The sequence below is a fragment of the Mus caroli genome, unplaced genomic scaffold, assembly GCF_978045245.1.
Source record: "Mus caroli unplaced genomic scaffold, Mus_caroli_1 scaffold_7, whole genome shotgun sequence".
NCBI classification, from domain to species: domain Eukaryota; kingdom Metazoa; phylum Chordata; class Mammalia; order Rodentia; family Muridae; genus Mus; species Mus caroli.
Window position 1 is genome coordinate 22,616,678 of NW_028227262.1, and position 25,438 is coordinate 22,642,115.

At 45.5% G+C, this 25,438-nt stretch overlaps 1 protein-coding gene and 1 non-coding gene across 2 annotated transcripts; one reads left to right on the plus strand and one right to left on the minus strand.

The window, feature by feature from the left end:
• Positions 1 to 5,549: 5,549 nt before the first annotated feature.
• Positions 5,550 to 5,657, minus strand: LOC115031464 (U6 spliceosomal RNA). The gene has a single exon (XR_003837084.1). It is a non-coding gene; the product is annotated as a U6 spliceosomal RNA (small nuclear RNA).
• A 3,481-nt stretch (positions 5,658 to 9,138) lies between these two features.
• On the plus strand, positions 9,139 to 13,093 carry Kcna5 (potassium voltage-gated channel subfamily A member 5). Its single transcript, XM_021165341.2, has one exon. The coding sequence runs from the start codon at positions 9,435 to 9,437 to the stop codon at positions 11,241 to 11,243; it is 1,809 nt and encodes a 602-aa protein (XP_021021000.1). The 5' UTR covers positions 9,139 to 9,434; the 3' UTR covers positions 11,244 to 13,093.
• The last annotated feature ends 12,345 nt before the right edge of the window (positions 13,094 to 25,438 follow it).

Here is a 25,438-nt window from a genome sequence, read left to right on the forward strand (position 1 = left end):
TTTCTCCTTCTGTCTATTTAAATTTTGCTCAGTAGTGGAAGCTTTCTCCTGACCTAGGTGAAAATGTAGGTCTCCATGTTTGGGATTGCATCATATATTAATCTAATAACATTATATTAGCATAATAGATAGTGACTATATCTCAAACAATAGGAAATGAATTGCATACCCCATCATTCTAATTTGTCATTTTACCCATAATGTTGTTTTTATCCACAAAATTGATGTGGCTTGTTTGGTAATGGATAATTTAGTAATATATAACCTGAGCTGAGGGTCAGAGCAAACCTAATTTACTCTTTGCCCTGTTTGGTCATCTAAATGGTGCTTACATTTATCAACTCCCCAGTCACTGTGGAATTGATAAATAATAATAATAGCTATTGTTAGAAATGACCTTTGCTTCTGTCCCTCAGTTTTCCCTTTCTCCTGAAAGAGTAGCTGCTTCCTTCTTAGTTCAGCTGCAATCAATGTGTCTTCATTACAATTTACAGCATAGAGCTTGTATGATGTATAATTCTGTAAGAAGCCAGAAGTTAGCAAAGCATGGCCTGGTTCAAGTTCTGTCTTCAGTGCATTCTCTCTCTCTCTCTCTCTCTCTCTCTCTCTCTCTCTCTCTCTCTTTCTTTTTCTTACCGATTTACATATTTACCTATATATTAATATGCTATAGATAGGTATATAGATAGATAGATGATAGATAAACGAAAGATGATCAATAATGCCTAGTTGAAAGCAAATGTAGGTGCTCACATACACCTGAAGCATAAAGACAATGGCATATTCTAGAGGAAGTGATGGGAAGTGAGGGGAGGGATCAATTCAAGCATGGGAGAGATGAAATAGAGGTATAGAAACACAGTTGCTTCAACAGAGACAAGACATGTACCTAAGTGTGGAGGAAAGCCCTGGACTGGGGAGATCAGACATGGCCTGTTTGCTCTTCAGTTTGAACTGGCTTTTGTCTACCTGACTAGCTGGTCTCTCAGAACCCTTCCTCAGTCTGCTCTGTCAGTTCCATTAACTTCCTTTCTGGTCTTTAAGTCAGGCCTGGGATTTCTTTCTGGAGTCTGAAGTCCTAGCCTTCCTTCCATCTAAAGAGTCCTCTTCTGCTCACTACCTCAGGGAAGCCTCTTTAGGTTCCAATAGGAGCGCGGGGCCCACTGTTCTCACAGCACCCTATGTTCTGTGAGGAACCTCTCCAAGTTGGAATTAAACAAGCGATGTAAAATTAGGCGCCAGTGTGTTTGCCTTTCTTGAGGTGTTACACTAAAGGGTTGCAGAGGAGGTTTGCCCTGGTTGGTTTTTTTTTTTTTTTTTTTTTTTTTTTTTTTTTTTTGCACAGTTCTATTACCTGATTCTTTTTTTTTTTAATTTTTAACATTTTTATTACATATTTTCCTCAGTTACATTTCCAATGCTATCCCAAAAGTCCCCTATAGCGCCCCCCACTTCCCTACCCACCCATTCCCATTCTTTTGGCCCTGGCATTCCCCTATATTGGGGCATATAAAGTTTGCAAGTCCAATGGGCCTCTCTTTCCATTGATGGCCGACTAGGCCATCTTTCGAAACATATGCAGCTAGAGACAAGAGCTCCGGGGTTCTGGTTAGTACATCATGTTGTTCCAACAATAGGGTTGCAGATCCCTTTAGCTCCTTGGGTACTTTCTCTAGCTTCTCCATTGGGAGCCCTGTGATACATCCAATAGCTGACTGTGAACATCCACTCCTGTGTTTGCTAGGCCCCGGCATCGTCTCACAAGAGACAGCTAAATTTGGGTCCTTTAAGCAAAATCTTGCTAGTGTATGCAATGGTATCAGCGTTTAGAAGCTGATTATGGGATGGATCCCTGGATACGGCAGTCTCTAAATGGTCCATCCTTTCATCACAGCTCCGAACTTTGTCTCTGTAACTCCTTCCCTGGGTGTTTTGTTCCCAATTCTAAGAAGGGGCACAGTGTCCACACTTTGGTCTTCATTCTTCTTGAGTTTCATGCGTTTAGCAAATTGTATCTTATATCTTGGGTATCCTAAGTTTTGGGCTAATATCCACTTATCAGTGAATACATATTGTGTGAGTTCTTTTGTGATTGTGTTACTTCACTCAAGATGATGCCCTCCAGGTCCATCCATTTGGCTAGGAATTTCATAAATTCATTCTTTTTAATAGCTGAGTAGTACTCCATTGTGTAAATGTACCATAATTTCTGTATCCATTCCTCTGTTGAGGGACATCTGGGTTCTTTCCAGCTTCTGGCTATTATAAATAGGGCTGCTATGAACATAGTGGAGCATGTGTCCTTTTTACCGGTTGGGACATCTTCTGGATATATGCCCAGGAGAGGTATTGCTGGATCCTCCGGTAGTACTATGTCCAATTTTCTGAGGAACCGCCAGACTGATTTCCAGAGTGGTTGTACAAGCTTGCAATCCCACCAACAATGGAGGAGTGTTCCTCTTTCTCCACATCCTCGCCAGCATCTGCTGTCACCTGAATTTTTGATCTTAGCCATTCTGACTGGTGTGAGGTGGAATCTCAGGGTTGTTTTGATTTGCATTTCCCTGATGATTAAGGATGTTGAACATATTTCAGGTGCTTCTCTGCCATTCGGTATTCCTCAGGTGAGAATTCTTTGTTCAGTTCTGAGCCCCATTTTTTAATGGGGTTATTTGACTTTCTGGAGTCCACCTTCTTGAGTTCTTTATATATATTGGATATTAGTCCCTTATCTGATTTAGGATAGGTGAAGATTCTTTCCCAATCTGTTGGTGGTTTTTTTGTCTTATTGATGGTGTCTTTAGCCTTGCAGAAGCTTTGCAGTTTCATGAGGTCCCACTTGTCAATTCTCGATCTTACAGCACAAGCCATTACTGTTGTATTCAGGAATTTTTCCCCTGTGCCCATATCTTCAAGGCTTTTCCCCACTTTCTCCTCTATAAGTTTCAGTGTCTCTGGTTTTATGTGAAGTTCCTTGATCCACTTAGACTTGACCTTAGTACAAGGAGATAGGAATGGATCGATTCGCATTCTTCTACATGTTAACAACCAGTTGTGCCAGCACCATTTGTTGAAAATGCTGTCTTTCTTCCACTGGATGTTTTTAGCTCCCTTGTCGAAGATCAAGTGACCATAGGTGTGTGGGTTCATTTCTGGGTCTTCAATTCTATTCCATTGGTCTATTTGTCTGTCACTATACCAGTACCATGCAGTTTTTATCACAATTGCTCTGTAGTAGAGCTTTAGGTCCGGCATGGTGATTCCACCAGAGGTTCTTTTATCCTTGAGAAGAGTTTTTGCTATCCTAGGTTTTTTGTTATTCCAGATGAATTTGCAGATTGCACTTTCTAATTCGTTGAAGAATTGATTTGGAATTTTGATGGGGATTGCATTGAATCTGTAGATTGCTTTTGGCAAGATAGCCATTTTTACAATGTTGATCCTGCCAATCCATGAGCATGGGAGATCTTTCCATCTTCTGAGATCTTCTAGAATTTCTTTCTTCAGAGACTTGAAGTTTTTATTATACAGATCTTTCACTTCCTTAGTTAGAGTCACGCCAAGATATTTTATATTATTTGTGACTATTGAGAAGGGTGTTGTTTCCCTAATTTCTTTCTCAGCCTGTTTATTCTTTGTGTAGAGAAAGGCCATTGATTTGTTTGAGTTAATTTTATATCCAGCTACTTCACCGAAGCTGTTTATCAGGCTTAGGAGTTCTCTGGTGGAATTTTTAGGGTCACTTATATATACTATCATATCATCTGCAAAAAGTGATATTTTGACTTCATCTTTTCCAATTTGTATCCCTTTGATCTCCTTTTGTTGTCGAATTGCTCTGGCTAGGACTTCAAGTACAATGTTGAATAGGTATGGAGAAAGTGGACAGCCTTGTCTAGTCCCTGATTTTAGAGGGATTGCTTCAAGCTTCTCACCATTTACTTTGATGTTGGCTACTGGTTTGCTGTAGATTGCTTTTATCATGTTTAGGTATGGACCTTGAATTCCTGATCTTTCCAAGACTTTTATCATGAATGGGTGTTGAATCTTGTCAAATGCTTTTTCCGCATCTAACGAGATGACCATGTGGTTTTTGTCTTTGAGTTTGTTTATATACTGGATTACGTTGATGGATTTCCGTATATTGAACCATCCCTGCATCCCTGGGATGAAACCTACTTGGTCAGGATGGATGATTGTTTTGATGTGTTCTTGGATTCGGTTAGCAAGAACTTTATTGAGAATTTTTGCATCAATATTCATAAGGGATATTGGTCTGAAGTTTTCTATCTTTGTTGGGTCTTTTTGTGGTTTAGGTATCAGAGTAATTGTGGCTTCATAGAATGAGTTGGGTAGAGTACCTTCTGTTTCTATTTTGTGGAATAGTTTGTGAAGAACTGGGATTAGATATTCTTTGAAGGTCTGACAGAACTCTGCACTAAACCCATTTGGTCCTGGGCTTTTTTTAGTTGGGAGACTATTAATGACTGCTTCTATTTCTTTGGGGGATATAGGGCTGTTTAGATCATTAACCTGATCTTGATTCAACTTTGGTACCTGGTATCTGTCTAGGAACTTCTCCATTTCATCCAGGTTCTCCAGTTTTGTTGAGTATAGCCTTTGGTAGAAGGATGTGATGGTGTTTTGGATGTCTTCAGGATCTGTTGTTATGTCTCCTTTTTCATTTCTGATTTTGTTAATTAGGATGCTTTCCCTGTGCCCTCTAGTGAGTCTGGCTAAGGGTTTATCTATCTTGTTGATTTTCTCAAAGAACCAGCTCCTTGATTGGTTGATTCTTTGAATAATTCTTCTTGTTTCCACTTGGTTGATTTCGCCCCTGAGTTTGATTATTTCCTGCTGTCTACTCCTCTTGGGTGAATTTGCTTCCTTTTGTTCTAGTGCTTTTAGGTGTGTTGTCAAGCAGCTAATGTGTGCTCTCTCTAGTTTCCTTTTGGAGGCACTCAGAGCTATGAGTTTTCCTCTTAGAAATGCTTTCATTGCGTCCCATAAGTTTGGGTATGTTGTGGCTTCATTTTCATTGAATTCTAAAAAGTCCTTAATTTCTTTCTTTATTCCTTCCTTGACCAAGGTATCATTGAGAAGAGTGTTGTTCAGTTTCCACGTGAATGTTGGCTTTCTATTATTTATTTTGTTATTGAAGATCAGCCTTAGTCCATGGTGATCTGATAGGATGCATGGGACAATTTCAATATTTTTGTATCTGTTGAGGCCTGTTTTGTGACCAATTATGTGGTCAATTTTGGAGAAGGTACCATGAGGTGCTGAGAAGAAGGTATATCCTTTTGTTTTAGGATAGAATGTTCTGTAGATATCTGCCAGATCCATTTGATTCATAATTTCTCTTAGTTTCTCTGTGTCCCTGTTTAGTTTCTGTTTCCATGATCTGTCCATTGGTGAAAGTGGTGTGTTGAAGTCTCCCACTATTATTGTATGAGGTGCAATGTGTGCTTTGAGATTTACTAAAGTTTCTTTAATGAATGTGGCTGCCTTTGTATTTGGAGCATAGATATTCAGGATTGATAGTTCCTAAAAATATGGAACGCTTCACGAATTTGCGTGTCATCCTTGCGCAGGGGCCATGCTAATCTTCTCTGTATCGTTCCAATTTTTAGTATATGTGCTGCCGAAGCGAGCATGCCCTAGTTGTTAATACATTACCTACACCCTGGAGAAATAGCTTGCATGTAGTAGATAATTAATTAATAAATAGTTACTTACTATTAATTAATACTTATAATATAATAAACACATAATATTTATAATAATAAATAATTTAAACAATAAATAGTTTTCACTTAGCCATCTCATGTAAGTTAGGTTAGCCTTGAACTGTCTGTGTAGCTACGGGTGGCCTCTTAAATTCTTGCTCTTCCAACCTCTATCTCCCAAGTACTGGAACTGCAGGTATGTGCTATCATGTCTGACTTAGTAAGTGCTTTTGTAAGAGAAAGCCTTGCTATGTAGCCCAAGTTACCCTTGAACTTTCAATCATGTACCTTCCAAGTGCCAGAATTAATGAATGGTGTGCCCTCCCATTCTTGGTTCTCAATGAATAATGGATCAACCAAGATGGCATTTCATCTGCTTTCTTCTCTGAATTTCATTGTCCCTTCTCCTGTAGCTCCAGGTCCCCTTCATTTAAATGTTGTTCTTATAATTTCTCCTCTGTTTGGTTCTGCACTCTTGCCAAGGCTTCCTATGGTCTTAGAGGACCAGTCTTATGAATCCACCCTGCTTTCTTCCCCTCTGTACATTTTATTCTGGGAAAATAATGAGGTGCTGCAAATAATTCCTTGAGAGTCATCCTTTGGACCCAATCTGAATGAGGTTGCTATTCAAGGGGTGACTTCCAGGCAGGTACATCAGCACCACATCAGCACCACCCAGGAGCTTTGTCTAAAGTTGCAGTCTAAGACCCACAACACCTCAGAGTCTGCTATGCTGTGAAGGCATCCTTTTTCCTACAGATCCGTAAGTGGAAAGAAACGCACACTCACTCACTGCAGTCGTGTGACGTGGACTTGGGAGTGGTGTTGGACAACAGCGATGGGAATCCACATTCTGACGGACAGTCTTGAGACCACAGTGCTGGGTTATCACTTGTGAAGGGAGATGTGAGAATCTCTTAGCCAGGAAGAGTCAGGCTGCAATGCCAGTCTTGCTCTTGCCAGGTCTGAGCCAGCTCTGCGGTGCTCCAGAGCAGTGACTGTTAGCAGAACTCTATGTTGCAGTGCAGAGGCCAGATCTTAAAGGATCTTGCTGGGGCTGTCAGCTAACTCCCCTTTCAGTAAGCTAAAAACAAAGGTCTTTCATGATGGAGGGAGGTCTCAGCAGCTTGCCTGTGTGGCTGCCACATGTGACACCTGAAGGCAACCCAGCAGGAAATCTGGGGGAGTGTCTAAGTGTGTAAGAAACAAAATTAGAATGAAGGAGGCCTGACTAATGTGCTTATGTTCTATCTTCTTATTCTGCCAGGAATAGTCTTCTCAAAGGTCCCAGAAAGACATGCTCCTGAGAACTCTCCCCCTAGGGAGCTCAAGGGTGGCCCACCTGAATCAATATCCATCTTCGTATGCACAAGATGTACCATTCCATGATAAGATATAAGGCAATGCATCTCTGACCTCACCCACCATGATCCCAGCATGAAGCCACCTAACTCACTGGGAAGAGGAGGCTGCAGGTTTTAGGCAGTAGTGGAAAACTTGCCTAGTATGTATCAGGTCCTAGGTTAGATCCTCAACACCTTAGTAAATGAAGAATTAATAAACCATGTCACTGTGGAGTGGCGAGTGCAATGTCGTAAGGCTGGCTGCTGATACCCCCTCATGTCATCTGTCACATCTACACTCAATCCTCATCCTTGCATATCTGCTAACACCATTTACATGAAGTCACATGCAGCCAAATGTCCGCACACACCCAGTTCCCAGCAACCTTCTTGTACATATCTACTAATGAAATCACACCCTCTGCATTTCTAGCAGTAGCACAAGTTTGTGTGGCCTTTGCTGTTTCAACAAACTTTGCCTCCAGTTTCCAAAGCACCTGTATTTGTAGACTCACTCACAGACAATAGGCGGTGACATCCCTGGAGTAGAATCTCAAACAATATGCAGGAAAAGAAAATAGACAATCTAATCAGACACTCCGAATTACAGTAACTTTCCAGCAATGTAAAAACAAAAAAAAACATCTGGAGGAAGCTGTATCTAGAATTGGCTGACAGACCTTGAAAAATCCTCCCATTGGCTTTTGGTGACCACGACAGCCTCAGAGACTAAAGACAAGGGCAGAGTGTAGAGGGGGACCCTGGCACCACCAGCCTAGAACCTAATCTTTATCTTACTCATTCTTCTGCCTCCTGCAATGGAAGAACAGCCTCAGGCCAGATGTGGGGAGGGGAGAAAGAAGCAAGCTCCCTAAACCCAGCAACTTGGGTTTGAATTGCAGCGTTGATACTTTCTAGTTCTGTGGCCTCTGTATACAATGTAGTCAATCTATCTGTGCCTGAGTTTCTTTGTATGTTGAAGGTAGTCTAGTACTTACAAAGTAAGCTGATGCAAAAACACACAAGAGGAGAATGATCTGGACACACTAGCAATAAATAAGTCCCTCTGCCTCCTTCTCTTTACACAGGTCTCTACGCAGCCGCTAGCTTAGAGCTTTCCCCGTGCACAGTTATTCTCCACCAGGATTTACTCTTTTCTCACTGTGCATTTTACAAAAGAGGATTAGGTGAGGAGGTTGGAGGGATGGTGAAGAATGCAGAGTCAGGAGACCAGACAGCTTCTCTCCTGTTGAGACTCCTCCTGGCTCCATACTAGCAGATCAAATCACCAATGACTGGATGATGAAAAACAGGCTTAAGGGGGTGCTGTGAGGTCTCAGTCTCCTCCTTTCAATGGGTCTGTAGGTAGATCGGAAGAGTTACAGAGTACACACACACACACACACACACACACACACACACACGCACACAGCTCGCTGCTCCCCTGCAGTGTAATTTTTCCCAAAGAGAGAGGCTGTTAATCTATAAAGCAGTGGTTTGCAACCTGTGGTTCACAATCCTTTTGGCAAACCTCTATTTCCAAAAATATTTACATTACACTTCAGTAGCAAATTCCATTTATGTTATGATAACAATAGCAAAATCACAGTTATGAAGTAGCAACAAAAATAAATTTACCGTTGTGGGGTTCACCACAACAGGAGGAACAGTACTAAAGGTCGCAGCAGCATTAGCAAGGTTGAGAGGCACTGCTCTAAAAGAAAAACACCCAGAGCACTCTCTTCTTCAATCTCTCGCACTGGAACTCAGCTAAAAGCCTTCCCCTTGCATCTAAAGCAGTTCCCACCCTCTGGAGTCCCCTCGCTTTCGCTTTCCGTGCATTCCCAGGTGATCTGAGATCCTGAAGCTATTCTCATCCTGTTGCCCTGGGAGTTTTCAGCACTCCTGGTACAACCTGTTCCTCGCTCCTCCGGCTCTTTTCCTCCTCCCCTTCCTGTCCTTGCTGCTGGGGCCCCAGCTGAACCCTCCAGAGAGACACTCTCTGACTCCGTCCCCAGAGGAGAAACAGGAGGGGGAGGAGGAGAGGAGGGAGCCACAGAGGGCGGAGGCCGGGGAGCTCAGCCAGAGAGGGGCTGCTGGAGGTTGCATCTGCTGGAAGGAGGTTTTTCTGCTGCCTGGTAACCAGCTGCCAGAACACTGAGAGGGAGAGAGAGAGGCAGGGAGCAGGGGCAGCAGCTTCTTGACGTCAGGACCAGCCAAGGGGATCGGGCCAGCTACCCCAGCAAGCCTAGAGCCAGCGGGGGCCCTCGACTGGAGAGGAAACCCACGCGAGGCGCGGAGCGTGAGTTGGGGGTGTGGGAACCGGTTGTCTGGGGCGCAGCATGCCCCTTGCCCCCGGGCCATGGAGATCTCCCTGGTGCCCCTGGAGAACGGCAGTGCCATGACCCTCAGAGGAGGAGGGGAGGCAGGGGCAAGCTGTGTGCAGACCCCTAGGGGAGAGTGTGGGTGCCCTCCGACGGCTGGACTCAATAATCAGTCTAAAGAAACATCACCGAGGGGGCGCGCCACACACGAGGATGCGGGCCAGAGTGGGCAGCCTTTGCCCCCTATGCCTCAGGAGCTGCCACAGCCTAGAAGGCCATCTGCTGAGGATGAGGAGGGAGAAGGCGACCCTGGACTGGGCACAGTGGAGGAGGACCAGGCTCCTCAGGACTCAGGATCACTCCATCACCAGCGGGTCCTCATAAACATCTCGGGTTTGCGCTTTGAGACGCAGCTGGGCACCCTGGCGCAGTTTCCCAACACTCTCCTGGGGGACCCAGCCAAACGCCTGCGCTACTTCGACCCCTTGAGAAATGAGTACTTCTTCGACCGCAACCGGCCCAGCTTCGATGGCATTTTGTACTACTACCAGTCTGGGGGCCGCCTGCGCAGGCCAGTCAATGTCTCCCTGGATGTGTTTGCAGATGAGATCCGCTTTTACCAGCTGGGGGACGAGGCCATGGAGCGCTTCCGGGAGGATGAAGGCTTCATCAAGGAAGAGGAGAAGCCTCTGCCCCGCAACGAGTTCCAGCGCCAGGTGTGGCTTATCTTCGAATACCCAGAAAGCTCTGGGTCGGCAAGAGCCATCGCCATCGTGTCGGTCTTGGTCATTCTCATCTCTATCATCACGTTCTGCTTGGAGACTCTGCCTGAGTTCAGGGATGAACGGGAACTGTTACGCCACCCCCCAGTGCCGCCGCAGCCCCCAGCCCCTGCCCCAGGGGCCAATGGCAGTGGCTCTGGTGTCCTTTCCTCTGGCCCCACAGTGGCTCCGCTCCTGCCTAGGACACTGGCTGACCCATTCTTCATCGTGGAGACCACGTGTGTGATCTGGTTCACTTTTGAGCTGCTTGTGCGCTTCTTTGCTTGCCCCAGCAAGGCAGAATTCTCTCGGAATATTATGAACATCATTGATATTGTGGCCATCTTCCCCTACTTTATCACCCTGGGCACCGAGCTGGCAGAGCAACAACCAGGGGGTGGTGGTCAGAATGGGCAGCAGGCCATGTCCCTAGCCATCCTCAGGGTGATCCGCCTGGTCCGGGTGTTCCGAATCTTCAAGCTCTCCCGCCATTCCAAGGGGCTGCAGATCCTGGGTAAGACCTTACAGGCGTCCATGCGGGAGCTCGGGCTGCTCATCTTCTTCCTTTTCATCGGAGTCATCCTCTTCTCCAGTGCTGTCTACTTCGCAGAGGCAGACAATCAGGGGTCGCACTTCTCCAGTATCCCAGATGCATTCTGGTGGGCAGTAGTCACTATGACCACTGTAGGCTACGGGGACATGAGGCCCATCACTGTAGGGGGCAAGATTGTGGGCTCACTGTGCGCCATAGCTGGGGTCCTCACCATTGCTCTGCCTGTGCCCGTCATCGTCTCCAATTTTAATTACTTCTATCATCGGGAGACAGACCACGAGGAGCAGGCTGCCCTGAAGGAAGAGCAAGGCATCCAGAGGCGGGAGTCTGGGCTGGACACAGGAGGTCAGCGGAAGGTCAGCTGCAGCAAGGCCTCCTTCTGCAAGACTGGGGGATCCCTGGAGAGTACTGACAGTATCAGAAGGGGTAGCTGTCCTCTAGAAAAGTGTCACCTAAAGGCCAAGAGCAACGTGGACCTGCGAAGGTCGCTGTATGCCCTCTGTCTGGACACTAGCCGGGAAACAGATTTGTAAAGAGAGATCAAGGCAGACTTGCAACAGCAGAGCTGGGAACAGGGGTTCCCCTTGAGCTTGCTTATCTGCTTTACACCACAGAGTATTTAAGCCCACCTGGTCACCCACCGAAGTCTGGATCCTGTCTTTCCCCGTTCACCCTTCCCACCCTCCTGCCCTCTAACTTCCCCATCCCCCCCTTTCCATAACACCAAGGGTCACCTATTTTTAAAAAGTATCGCATTCCATGACGCAGGAGCCGTTGAAGTGGTGAGCATTCACTGTAAGATGGATGTATTCATAGCCAGTTTTCTATACCCAGCAGAGGGATAACTCAAACAAAATTGACTTTAAATAGCTCAGATCCCAAGAGAGTCCGTAGCCCTCTCTATTCCTGTGTTCCAAATTTACCTTACATGTGATTGTATTTGTATATGGCAAATATTATTCTTATGGCTGACGAGTGCATTTTGTACAGCAGCGCACATGAAGAATATTTGGGTGTGTTATTAAGATATACTTTGAATTATGAAATCTTGGGGAGGTCATCATTTCCTGGGACACCCAGGAGCAGAGACACTAAAGAGGTTGTTCAGGTTTGTGTTCCCAAGCCTCCCCATTATTCTGGGATGTACTATTGGTGCTTTGTGTCTAAGATAGAGAATGTTCTAGAAGAGCAGCAAACCTGATTTTTTTTTTATTCCCCTTAAACATATCCTGTGACTTTCTTCACAGAAGCATTTTAAGGATATTGGAAGAAGGCTTTTGAGGCTTCATTCTTTTCATTTTGATAGCAGGAAATAAAATGTGACTCTGTTGGGCAAGTGTTAGTTTGTCTACTGCTGAGGGTGTGACATGTTAATGAGTGAAGTCTGCCACTTGCTGTCTGGTATGAGCATCGTCAGTGCAAATGCTCTGACAGGGTTAGAAAACTCAGGGAGCCCAGCATCCCCCCCGTCATTTATTTATTTGTTCGTTCATTCACTCACTCACTCACTCATTCATTCATTCATTCATTCATTCATTCATTTGCATCCCGATCACAGCCCCCTTCTCCTCCCAGGCCTGCCCTCACAAATCCTTCCTCCCATTATCCCCTCTTCTTTTCCTGGAAAGGGGACTGCCTTCTCAGCCAATCTCGGCAAGACTAAGTGCATCCTCTCCCACTGAGGTCTAACCAGGCAGCCCAGGTAGGAGAAGGGGATCCCAAGGGAGGCAATCAAGTCAGAGACAGTCTTTGCTCGACTGTTAGGGAACTCACATGAATGCCAAGCTAAGCTGCACATCTACTGCAAATGTGTAGGGCACCTAGTTCCAGTGTATGCATGCTCCTTGGTTGGGGATTCAGTTTCTGTGATCCCATGGACACAGGCTAGTCCAGCATCCTCTTTTTAATAGATCTCACTTAGCTTAAACAGAGGTTCCCAACCTCTAGGGGGAGACTCCTTTGGGGGTTCATATATCAGATATCTTGCATTAATAACCATAGCAAAATTACAGTTGTGAAGTAGAAACAAAATAATTCTATGGTTGGGGGTAGGGGGTCACTACAACATGAAGAACTGTATTAAAGGGTCGAAGCATTAGGAAGGCTGAAAACCACTGGCTTAGAAGGATGATAGATGGATTGTTTGTGTCTAGGCTGTGTGTGATGTGGGCATATTACTGTCAACACAGACTCTAGATTTGGGGCTAAGGGAAAGGGGTGATGAGCCCCACCCTGCAGTTGTTCTCTTATGGTCCCAGGCTCTGGGTTTCTCAAGGTTGTCTCTTTTACTGTAAGTCCCAAGTCCTTCTTGTTAATTGCTCAAGGGAGCTCAAAGAAGCAAGCCTGATGCTCACAGACAAGCCCTTTCAGAGGATCACAGTCTGATGAAGGTCTGTGTTGTTCTGGCTGTTCACCACAGGAGCCATGTCTTCATGGTGGGGAGCATAGAAAGGTTTCATTGTTCCAGTTAAAGGACAAACTGTGGGTTCGCTCCCATAATCGTTCAACTCAGAATGATTCTCTTTGTTCCTCTTTCAACTGGGTGGCTTGTGGGATAATCCCACAGCAATTTCTCTCTGGGTTCCTGAGCTGTCTGGATTCTTGCTGTTGCTTTTTCTACTGAAGGCAGGCTGGTTGTTCTGCAGCCTCACCAGGGAAGGTACCACTGGTCCATTCCCACTTCAAGATGACCCGGGGAATTTGTGACTGGGTCTCCCTATTTAATCCACTAAGTTTAAGTCTGAGGACTGTGGATTTAAATAAGACAGAATAGAATAAACCAGTGTCTGATACCCATAGTCATTTCTACTCAAGAACTCTTCTCATAACAGCAGATCTACTGGGGAGACAGTAGGACCAGGCAGCCTGGCTCTGCTGGTTTTCAGTGCACAAGCTTAGGGAGTATGAGACCCTATTGGTTCACAGTTTGCAGTATGCTGAAAAGCAAGGCACCTGCCAGAGACCTGCTCCATGGAGTCACCTCTGACCTCTGCACCTTGGAAGCTAGTGTTTTTGATTTGGCACTGGCCTGGGAATTGGATCTGAGAGGTAACCCCTAGGGCTCAGCCTTCCCTGCAAAGCAAAACAGATAGGCAGGATTAGCCGTGGCAGACAGAGCTGCCCTCAGGACTTAGAGTCATCCAAGGGCTTGATAAGCTATTGGCCCATTTATAAGGGACTTCATCTTTAGAGTCTTCAGGGAATGGGCACACTGTTCCATGCATGCTTAGGGACTGAGCAGAGGAACTGAGAAAGCAAGACTGATGTTTTTGCATGTGTGCAGGGTGACGTGTTCGCTCAGGGCTATAAAAGAGACCAAGATTATTTAATGAGGCTTCCCAGTCTCTGTGTTCACCCTCTTATCCCACACAGCAATGACAGGGGACCAGCCTGTCATTAGCTGTCAATAGCTCGCACAGGGCTATTCAAAGAGGCTCACTGCCCCTGATCTTCTGATTCTGGATGTTGCTGCAGTCACCCATCCTACCATTGTAGTTTTCCCTTCTGCCCCAGTGACCAGGAAAGCCACCTGAGGTCCGGACTGTTTCCAGGCTGATCCTGCTGAGGAGTTTTCCCTCGCCGACCCCTCTCTTTCCTGTCCTTGTTTTTCCACATGCTTTACCTTGAAGAAGGGAAATCAAGTGGATTCAGTCATGCTTACATTTCCAGATGTTTCCTCCTGGCTCCCACATCAGGAAACCTTTGCCATCTTCATTGCTAAGGTGTACACAGAGCTTTGGGTTGTGCCGTGCGTGGGAGCTGAGCAAGGCAAGCATTTCCCCCTTTCTTTTTTCTTTTTGCTGTTTCTGTTCTTTTGCTTTATCTGCTGTGGGTTTGAGAAGAATCCTTGAGTCTCTTTAAAATCCCCAGATCCTTGGTTGGCCCTGCTGGGGCTGCTCCCCGGAGGGGGTTCAAACAGTTCAAACTGCAGGTCTCTGAGGAGGCCTCCACAGGGTTTGTATTGCATTATTCCGTCTGATGCAACTCTGTCTGGTTTGGGGTGGATACCTTGCTCTGAGTAGCCTCCACAAATGACAAGTTTGTTTGCAATGGAGTTTGGTCCTGGGGTGGAGGTAAGCAATCTTTTTTCTCTGTTGTAGGCCTACTCTCTTCCAATGGCGGTGGGACACTGGGAACAAATGTCCAAACACCTAAGGCTTCCAGACTCATGGAGAAGGGTCAGTTAGTGTAAAACAAGCAAGTTCTACAAGACCGTGAGTGAGCAAGTCCCTCCTAGGGATAACCAAATGGAAGGTCAAGGATCAGGTGGAATTTGGGCTAGGCCACTGGAGACCTTCTAGAGACCTCAAAGAGGAATTCCAGCAGTGATCTAAAGGGAGCCCCTGACCTAAGTCTGTCATGGTCCTTTGAATTAGTGTCTTGATGTAAGACTGAGGGCCACAGTGTCCAATCTTGCTAAGGAGAATTCAGGGGGAGGGTCAGCAGACTCAGCAATGGTGGTACTCTTTGGCAACATTTATGAAAGGGACCAGTTTGAGCATGTTTTAGGTGTTGTAGGCTGAGGCAAAATCTGTCTTACTGTAGGTCTTTATATAGCCACTTCAAATATAAACCTTTACATGTGTCAAATCTGTCTCTGCTGGAGAGTTGCACACTCTTGTCACTTTGGCTTAGCTGTCATGCTGTGTTGCTTCTTGGGGGTTTCATCAGATCCATGATGCCCAGAGCAGTCCCTCTGATTTCCCTGTATTCAGCTTTACATATCACCAATGCAAGGTCCTGATGTGAAGAGGGCAGTGCACCAGCAGTGCACCGCTCAGAAAACACGTTTGGAGAGACCTAGTTTTCTCCTGACACTTAGTCGAAGTCAGCTTTGGCCACCTGTCTGTGGGGCAGATGGAGATGATGTGACACTGGACATCCTAACCAGGGTTTTTTCCTAAGTTTTCTGTGGAAGGCTGTAGCCTATGAGAGCATGGAACCCTCCTTCTGGCCCTTGACACCACACAGGCAGTCCAAGGGCTGCTCTTCAGTGATCTGTGGGGACTTTTTAAATGCATGTGTATGAAGGGGGCAGGAGGGATGGAGGGAGAGAGAGAGAGAGAGAGAGAGAGAGAGAGAGAGAGAGAGAGAGAGAGAGAGAGAGAGAGAGAGAGAGAGAAGAGAGAGAGAGAGAGAGAGAGAGAGAGAGAGAGAGAGAGAGAGAGAGAGAGAGAGAGAGAGAGAGAGAGAGAGAGAGAGAGAGTGCTTTGGGCTGGCCCAGCCTCTATGTGCACATGCTATGCACATACTGCAGAAGTGCTGCACACTGATGAGGGTGGTATGTCTGCCCCAGCATGCAGGCCTCCAGAGAAAGCAACACACATGCCACCTTCCTCAGTGTTTCCTTTCCACTGTCAAACTGTGTGTCCTGGATTGTTTCATCTGGAAGGGCTCTCATGTGTAACCTGGTTGTCTTACCCATTTTACACATGGAAACTGAGGCCCAGAAAGAGATGATTCATACCACCTGTCAAAGTAAGATTGGAATTGTATTTCCCTGACTCCAAAGCCAATGTGCAAGTTCTAAAAAAAAAAAAAAGGCTAGAAATTCCCTGCAAGCTGCACCCTCTGCCTAGCCTCTAGAGGCATACCCATTGCCTTGTGTTCTTGCTTCCAGCTCTCTGGGACTGCAGCTCCTGGGTACCTGTTAAACCAAATCTACTTGCCTTTATTTCCTTCCAAGCCTTTATAGGCTCAGAGGGATTCTTGATATTAAAGAGGTTGAAGCTTAGCAAAACACAGGGTCAGGACAGGAATGTGGGGTCCATGGGGACTTGAGGAGATGCCATGTCCCCTGCAACCAGAAGAGCTCATTGCCAGAGCTGGGGGCCATGGAAGGCAGAGCTGAAATCCAAAGACCCAGTTACAGGCACCCCAGAAAATACCTCTGAGTCTAAATGCTTGGCAGGCTGACCTAAGTCTGGAAGGCAGTGAAGGACACTTCAGTTTAGATGTAGCTGATTTACAGTCTCCATCTTCCTGCCCCCAGGAAGCTCCACTCAACCCCACAGCTGTCCCCCATCGTTCCCCCTTTTGAACTGGTTGCATCTTGTCTTGTGTTTTATCTCCTAAGCTAGGAGCTAAGGCACAGGCACAGGCACAGGCACAAAACAGTGGCAATTTGTGACACAGGACAAGTCCCTAATATATGATAGTTAGAGGTCATAATGAATTGTTGAGTTCGCATACTCAAAATAAAAAATGGAGTGTGGGTTTTTTTTTGGCTTTTATAATAATTGATCTCTTGAAACTGACTCCTTTAATAATTCTTCAGGCCCATTGTTTAGTAAGCATATAAATTGTGTTTTAACTCAATCCTGCCCTTTCGGATGCTCCAAGAGCCAGTAATATAACGTGCCAGCATGTAATGATGAGAATTACAAAATTCCACAACACTCTGATCTTTGGGAACTCAAGAGATGATTAGCAGCTTTGCTGTAACGGCTGCCACCTTGGTGGGCTACTGTAAAAACTGAGATAGCATCTGCCTGGGTGGTGCCTCAGAATGCCCGGCCTGCCACTCACAGGAGAGTCTAGCACCCATGTGTTTGCCCTTCTCTTTCCAGCTTTTCTCCACGGAGGCCAGTTCTGTTTTTAAAGTGGGCATCACCTCAATTATCGAGGCACGTGGTCTCATGGTGCCCAGGGACCAGCTGCATCTGGCTGCAATCCAAGCTGACTCTCTATCCAGGGCAGCTGATATTTGCTGACACAGCTCTTCCTCTATTTCCCCCTCCCTTGCTGTTCTCTGTTCCTGTTTGGCTGTCGTGATGCCACCTCTGAGAACTGCATCATCTCTGGTAACCATAGTCACCTCCTCATGGTCTTCCTGCTTCCCTTTGACTTCCCGTCTCCAGGCAGTTCTGCCTGCAGTTTTCAGATCCATCTTTCCAGAGGACAGCTCCTATTGTCATATCATTCCAGGGCTTCCAAAATGACTTTAGTCCTGTGAGCCTGACTCTCAAAGCCCTCCAGAGTGTGATGACAAATCCATCTTCTCCATGAAGCTGTCTTTAGTCTCTCCAGCCATTCTCCTCCTTTAGTGTTCCTTTCACAAACGTGTTCTGTGCATCTGTGGGTGGCTGGTGGCTTACCTGCCTCTTTCCCACCCAGGCTCAAATTCCTTCTTGGGAACAGAATATAGCTCCTTCCCTCCTATAATCCTGATACCTTTAATCTGGTGTTAGTAGCAGGTACACACATGTTTGTTTGTTTGTTTGTTTGTTTGTTTGTTTTAAAACACCGACTTCTTTTGACTCAGGCTCCTGTATGAACATTGTTCTACAGCAAGTCACTAATGCTTTTGGCATAGAGGTGGCTGTGGGAGAATGGCAGACATTCATTGACCATTTTCCTTTGCGCTATCCTATGTGCCAAGGATGCAGTTCAGGTGGATGAAGCATATCTTGTGAGCTGAGATTTCTGGAATCATAAGGACAGTTTTATCAACAAGGACTCAGGGCAGTGCTATCAAGACCAAGAGGGAGCCATGGAGCAAGGATGGAAGAGAGTGAGCTGAAGCCAGCGGTGGCAAGCTAGGAAAGTCAGCACCTTGATGATGGATGGACTGACTGAGTCTGGGTTGCCAAGGACAACCCAGGCAAGCATGCTATAAATAAGGAAACCTTTCTAACTGTGTGTGGCTTTCTAGCTCCCCTCTCCCCCGTTTTCTAGTTTAATGACCACTCAGAGGAGGTATAAGTGAGGTGGTGGTGCCATCTTCTCCTTCCACTGTTCCTGGCTGTGTTTTCAGAGCCTGGGGGGGGGGGGGTCACTGGATTAGTTCACAATAGCAGCAGTAGCTCAGTGCCTGGAGAGCCAAGATCAACCATGTTCCCACAGATGTTCTAAGCTCTTCTGTGCCAGCTGCTGTGCTTGATTTCAGTATAAATAGGACGTTAGGGAACCTTGTGGAGTTAATCTATTCCTTCCACCACAATCCAGTCCTCAGCTTAAGCTTCGTGATATCTTAGTCATAAAAGAATGTAAAATTCAAGATAAAACTGTACCAGCCAGAGAAAGTCAGAAGCCCCAGAGTTCTATGCTTTCCTTACTGATTTTATTTTTGGTGTGTGTGTGTGTGTGTGTGTGTGTGTGTGTGTGTGTAGAAATGTCAAAAGCCAAGTCATTTCAGAAATATTTTACTTTTTCTTTTTAGCTGGCATTGGATGCTCAGGTTGCTATTTCACACACACACACACACACACACACACACACACACACACACACACACACACACAAACCATGTGTAGCTATACCACTAAATAAAATGACTTACCTTCCCCCTGCACCTTTTGACAGCCAATATCTCTTCATGTAGGAGTAAGGTTTTGTTGGCCTGCCCTGATTCTGATCCTGATCCTCACTGGAATGTTCACAGGCTCCATTTTGGGCAGGTTTTGTGCAGGCAACCACAAACACTGTGAGTTCTTGAGAATGTTGGCTGTGCCGTCTGCAGACAGTCTTTTACAGCACTCCTCCTCCTCCCCCTCCTCCTCCTCTTCCCCCCTCTTCCTCCTCCTCCTTCTCCTCCCCCTCCTCCTCCTCCTCCTTCTTTGATATTTTATGCTTATGAGTATTTTGCCTGAGGGAGTCAGAAGAAGGCCTCAGATCCCCTGGAATTGCAGTGTTACAGATGGTTATGGGATGCTGTGTGGGCACTGGGAATCTAATCTAGGTTTCTTGGAAGAGCAACCAGTGCTCTTAACTGCTGAGCCACCTCTCCAGCTCCACAACACTCCTCTTTGAGTTGAGTTTTATTTGACCTTAGTGTCCCACACTGGCTTAGCCACATCATGGGTGTTTATCTGGGTGGCTTTGCACGTGGGAAATATATTTCAGATAGGAACAGTTGGTGGCCACTGGTACAGAGCCTGGAAGAAATCTCCTTGAGTTGGACAGAGCCTTTGCTCTGAAGCTTTAAAGGGGGCCTGCTCTCGAGGAGAAGCCCGGGTTGAAGATTAAGTCTACTTAATTATCTGCTTGTTATTTAATTAAGTGAATTAAAGCTCTCTGGTCTCTGATGCTTGGCCTGGGCCACCTTCAGGCTATGGGTAGCAGAGGGGATGTACTACAACAAGGTATTTCAGAGATGAGGGAGCCTGGTCAGAAACAAAGGAATAGTGTCTCCACAGTGGAAACTGTGCATTAGTGAGACTTGTGTGGGAAAGACATGAATGAAGACTGGCTACGAACTCAGTAGAGCTTGAACAGTGAATGCATGGGTACGCACATTTGGAGATGAGGTAGATAAATGTCCAAAGGGGCCATTTTGGAGCATGTTATACAATTAACCAGGAAATATTACCATGGCTCAATCAAGGATTCTCTTTAGGGAACAGATTCATAGCCGAGCCTTGGAGGTGACACAGATTTCAAGTTCCTATTGCACCTTACAAGGCTGATACTTGTTCACACTCTGGTGTGAATTAAATCAAATGCAACTAAGGATATCCAAACTGGAAATGTGAATTTCAGCTGTGGGATAGAGGAAGCCAGTCTTGGCAGTAGGCTGCCTCATAGCTGCAGAGATAAGGTGCTGGAGATGTAGTGTGGAGTCCCCGTACAGCAGCTTCAGAGCACTCTGTGTCCAGGAGGTAGGGCACAAAGGGTTGTGATTCAGGCATTAAGAGTGGAAGGCAACTGGGAAAGAGGCAAAAGAGGATGCTGGATGTGACTGATCTTGGTTGTCAACCGAAAACACTTGGGAAGTGGGAACTTCAACTGAGAAAGTCTCTCCATCACACTGGCCTGTGGGCATGTCTGTAGGGGCATCTTCTCAATTGCTAATCAGCGAAGGAAGGTCTAGCTAACTGTGGGTGACAGATGGGCCTGTGCCACATAAGAAGGGGCAGCTGAACATGAACCTGGGAGCAAGCTGTAAGCAACGTCCCTCCACGGTTCCTGCCTCTGCTCATGCATCATACAAAAAGATGCCTCCATTAGTAAACTTGACCAGTCTTGGGATCTGGCTCTGTGCTACAGACACCAACCTAGAGTGAATAAAGTCCTGGTTCTACCTTCAACACCAGAAAATAAAACGGCTGAATAATAAAAGAAAGCACATACCTGTTTGTCAGGCAGGAAAGCTTCTGTAAAGGTGAGTTGTTATGACGACAACATAAAACTCCAGGAAGAAGCCTGAGCTTCTGTCAAAGCCCTGACATCAAACTTGGCTTAACTGGATTCACTGATAGCCTGAACCAGTTACAACAGGGGACCAGACACATGGGTGGGATAAAGGAGACATTGAGGTTGTGGGTCTGAAAGATAAGAGAGGGTTGAAGGAAGGAAGGAAAGAAGGAAGGAAGGAAGGAAGGAAGGAAGGAAGGAAGGAAGGAAGGGAGGGAGGGAGGGAGGGAGGGAGGGAGGGAGGGAGGGAGGGAGGGATGAAAATAGCTTTTAGTGTTAGTGTACAGGAGGATTTGTTACTGAGAAATATAAGACAAAAAGGCACATAGCCATTCGGTTTCTATGCTCTAAAATATGGACCATGGTCAGTAGAAGGGAATTGGTGACTTTACAATTGTCCACAGCCTTGAGATAGGAGTGACTTTGGAACTGCCACTGACATCAGTCCCTTGGGCCTATGTGCCATTTACTAATCACACATTAGCACTGAGATCCCAGGAGCTTTCCTCTGTTCAACAAGAGATATTGGCTGACACCCCCTGCCAAGGAAAGCCAGGGTTATGTTTTGACAACCAAGAGGTTCCTTTAGCAAGCTGTCTGGGATCCCAGGCAGCTCAGCGGAGTTTCAGTTGTTAAATGAAGGCTGTCACTTTGAAAGAATTTCCCTTGGGGTGGGCACATGTTGACTCTATCCAAAGGCTGTGACATGGTGTGATGTGATGTGATGTGATGTGATATGATGTGATGTGATGTGATGTGATGTGATGTGATGTGATGTGATGTGATGTGATGTGATGTGATGTGATGTGGTGTGTGTCCCCAGGCACTGTGAAAATGGCTGGTCAGGTGAGTGCAGAGCTGGCCTCAGCTCCCAGCATCTCTGTTTATTCACTTAAAACAACAACAACAACAACAACAACAACAACAACAACAACAACAACACCCAGAGAACTTTCAGCACACATACCTAGAGATCTCAGAAACTATCTTCTCCTAAACACTTCTAAGAAACCAGCCAGAGAGCTAAGTGCTGTGGCAGGGATGGGGGATATAGAGTGAAGACTCCAAGCTATTTTGAGGTACTAGTGTTCCACCAAGATTCTGGAATTTATTGCTACTGTAGGCACCTACACTTGGCAAGCATCTATTGTACACCATGTACGGCAGCAGCTCTTTCATGTACATTACCCTCAGTCATCAAGGTAATGCTGCTGTTCTGTAGAACCAATGAAAGCCAAAGACGGTGAGGATGTACTCTAAACCCACAGCTCTGAAAGTTGTCTCAGAGCCAAGTGTACTCAAGGTTCCATCTAAGAATCACCTGGGTACTCCTTAAAGAAGCTGAGTTTCTACACCAGCTCTCAGTACGTCTTGTCTTTGCACACCAGGGAGTCTGCATTGCTAGTTGGAACTCTGTCATCATTAGCAGGAACTGAATCTTTTTTTTTTTTTCTGAGACAGCGTTTCTCTGTGTAGCCTTGACTTTCTGGGGACTTGCTGGAAGACCAGGCTGACCTCAGATTCAGAGATTCACTAGCATCAAAGGCATGTGTCACCACTGCCCAGTTTAGGAGCTGATTCTTTTATGTTTAAGCTGGACAAGAAAATCATCCCTGTGACTAAGGTACTCTGACACATTATGGAAGAGCAGAAGTCTGGAAGAAGGAAGTCTGAGAAAAGGCTATCTGGTCTATCTGGTTGCTAAGCACTTGCTCCACATAGAGCCGTACAGTAGCACTGACACATTCCTTATCTATAAATTCAAATCATGGATCAATTCCTGTCATTTCATGTAGACCCTTATTGAGACTATCTCTCTATAGGCTTAAATTTTTCAAAACCTACTTTAATAAGGGTTCTCAAGTGCTTCAACCTCCCTTCTAGCCCATGACCAAACGTCAGAGAAAAGATGGTTAGTAGGATAAGGGGGGTGTGCACCTGTTTACAAGTAGATCTTTGAGGGTGATTCCAATATTCATTGTCAGGATATCAGCAGTTCAGAGCAAAACATCAACCACGAATCAGTAGTGCCAATTCAGTCCAATCGGCAAACACCAAACATGAATCAGCAGCAGTGGCTAGGACCAGAAGAAACCATGAGGCATGACTGAATTGTCACAGTCTGTAAAGGTGGCAAGAAGCAGCTGAGTACCACAAGAAGTTCTTCGGTGAGTTTCTGTCTCTGAAGACCAAGTGATGAGTTTCTGTCTATGAAGGTCAAGTGAAGATCAGCTAAGGCTAGCAGCAAAGTGTCTCAAGATGAACTAATGCAAGAGCCTCATGTATTGTCTGTTGTGTTCTACTCAAACTCTTTCCAAACATCAAATGTCCTCTCAAGTGTCTGCCTCAACAAAACATCCTCTCATAAGACAGCTTTCAGAAAAACATCACACGACACAACCGAGTCTCCAAAGAAACCAGAAATTTCTACTTCACCTCTCCTTCCAAAGCAAATGAAGCCACAAATATATTGTCTAGACATGTAGTCTATGTTACAAACTCATGGTATATTTATTTGGGTCTAACATCTACACATTCATGACTACACAGGCTCTGCATTTGCAGACTCTTCCATGAGCCTATGCAGTGGCATTCATACCAGGCTCTAATGATGAGGTGGCAATGGAACACTCTAGGCTCATTCTTGAGAAATGTAGAAATTATTAATGTACAATATTCTTTTCTTTTCTTTTTTTTAATTAGGTATTTATTTCATTTACATTTCTAATGCTATCCCAAAAGTCCCCCACATGCTCCCCCACCCACTCCCCCACCCACCCACTCCCACTTCTTGGCCCTGGCGTTCCCCTGTACTGAGGCATATAAAGTTTGCACGACTAATGGGCCTCTCTTTCCACTGATGGCCCACTAGGCCATTTTCTGATTCATATGCAGCTAGAGACACGAGCTCCAGGGGGGGGGGTACTGGTTAGTTCATATTGTTATTCCACCTATAGGCTTGCAGATCCCTTTATCTCCTTGGGTACTTTCTCTAGCTCCTCCATTGGGGGCCCTGTGTTCCATCCAATATCTGACTGTGAGCATCCACTTCTGTGTTTGCTAGGCCCTGGTATAGTCTCACAAGAGACAGCTATATCTGGGTCCTTTCAGCAAAATCTTGCTAGTGTATGCAATGGTGTCAGCGTTTGGAAGCTGATTATGGGATGTATCCCCGGATATGGCAGTTTCTAGATGGTCCATCCTTTCGTTACAGCTCCAAACTTTGTCTCTGTAACTCCTTCCATGGGTGTTTTGTTCCCAGTTCTAAGAAGGGGCAAAGTGTCCACACTTTGGTCTTTGTTCTTCTTGAATTTCATGAGTTTAGCAAATTGTATCTTATATCTTGGGTATCCTAAGTTTCTGGGCTAATATCCACTTATCAGTGAGTACATATTGTGTGAGTTCCTTTGTGATTGGGTTACCTCACTCATTTTCTGTATCCATTCCTCTGTTGAGGGGCATCTGGGTTCTTTCCAGCTTCTGGCTATTATAAATAAGGCTGCTATGAACATAGTGGAGCATGTGTCCTTCTTACCGGTTGGAACATCTTCTGGATATATATCCAGGAGAGAGATTTCGGGATCCTCCGGTAGTACTATGTCCAATTTTCTGAGGAACTGCCAGACTGATTTCCAGAGTGGTTGTACAAGCTTGCAATCCCACCAACAATGGAGGAGTATTCCTCTTTCGCCACATCCTCACCAGCATCTGCTGTCACCTAAATTTTTGATCTTAGCCATTCTGACTGGTGTGAGGTGGAATCTCAGGGTTGTTTTGATTTGCATTTCCCTGATGATTAAGGATGTTGAACATTTTTTCAGGTGCTTCTCTGCCATTTGGTATTCCTCAGGTGAGAATTCTTTGTTCAGCTCTGAGTCCCATTTTTAATGGGGCTATTTGATTTTCTGGAGTCCACCTTCTTGAGTTCTTTATATCTATTGGATATTAGTCCCCTATCTGATTTAGGACAAGTAAAGATCCTTTTCCAATATGTTGGTGGTCTTTTTGTCTTATTGACAGTGTCTTTTGCCTTGCAGAAGCTTTGCAACTTTATGAGGTCCCATTTGTCGATTCTCAATCTTACAGCACAAGTCATTGCTGTTCTATTCAGGAATTTTTCCCCTGTACCCATATCTTTGAGGTTTTTCCCTACTTTCTCCTCTATAAGTTTCAGTGTCTCTGGTTTTATGTGGAGTTCCTTAATCCACTTAGATTTGACCTTAGTACAAGTAGATAGGAATGGATCAATTCGCATTCTTCTACATGATAACCGCCAGTTGTGCCAGCACCATTTGTTGAAAATGCTGTCTTTTTTCCACTGGATGGTTTTAGCTCCCTTGTTACAATATTCTTACAGGTAATCTTCGAAGTACCTCAGGGACACTGTTGCACTCAGGGAGATTGGTGTCCTACTTTCATTCTTATATTATAGATGAAGAAGCTGGAGCCCGGAATGATTAGACGGAGGCATGTCCAAGTTCAGTGGAAAGGATTAATTCCCTGGGATGATATCCTGGGGTATAAGCCTAGGTGGTTTTGTTCTCGAGTCCTCACTGCACAGTATTAGTTACTTCCCCATTGTTAGGATGAAATA

Excerpts from the sequence above, each read along its gene's own strand:
- Kcna5 (XM_021165341.2), top strand. The coding sequence starts at position 9,435 with ATGGAGATCTCCCTGGTGCCCCTGGAGAACGGCAGTGCCATGACCCTC.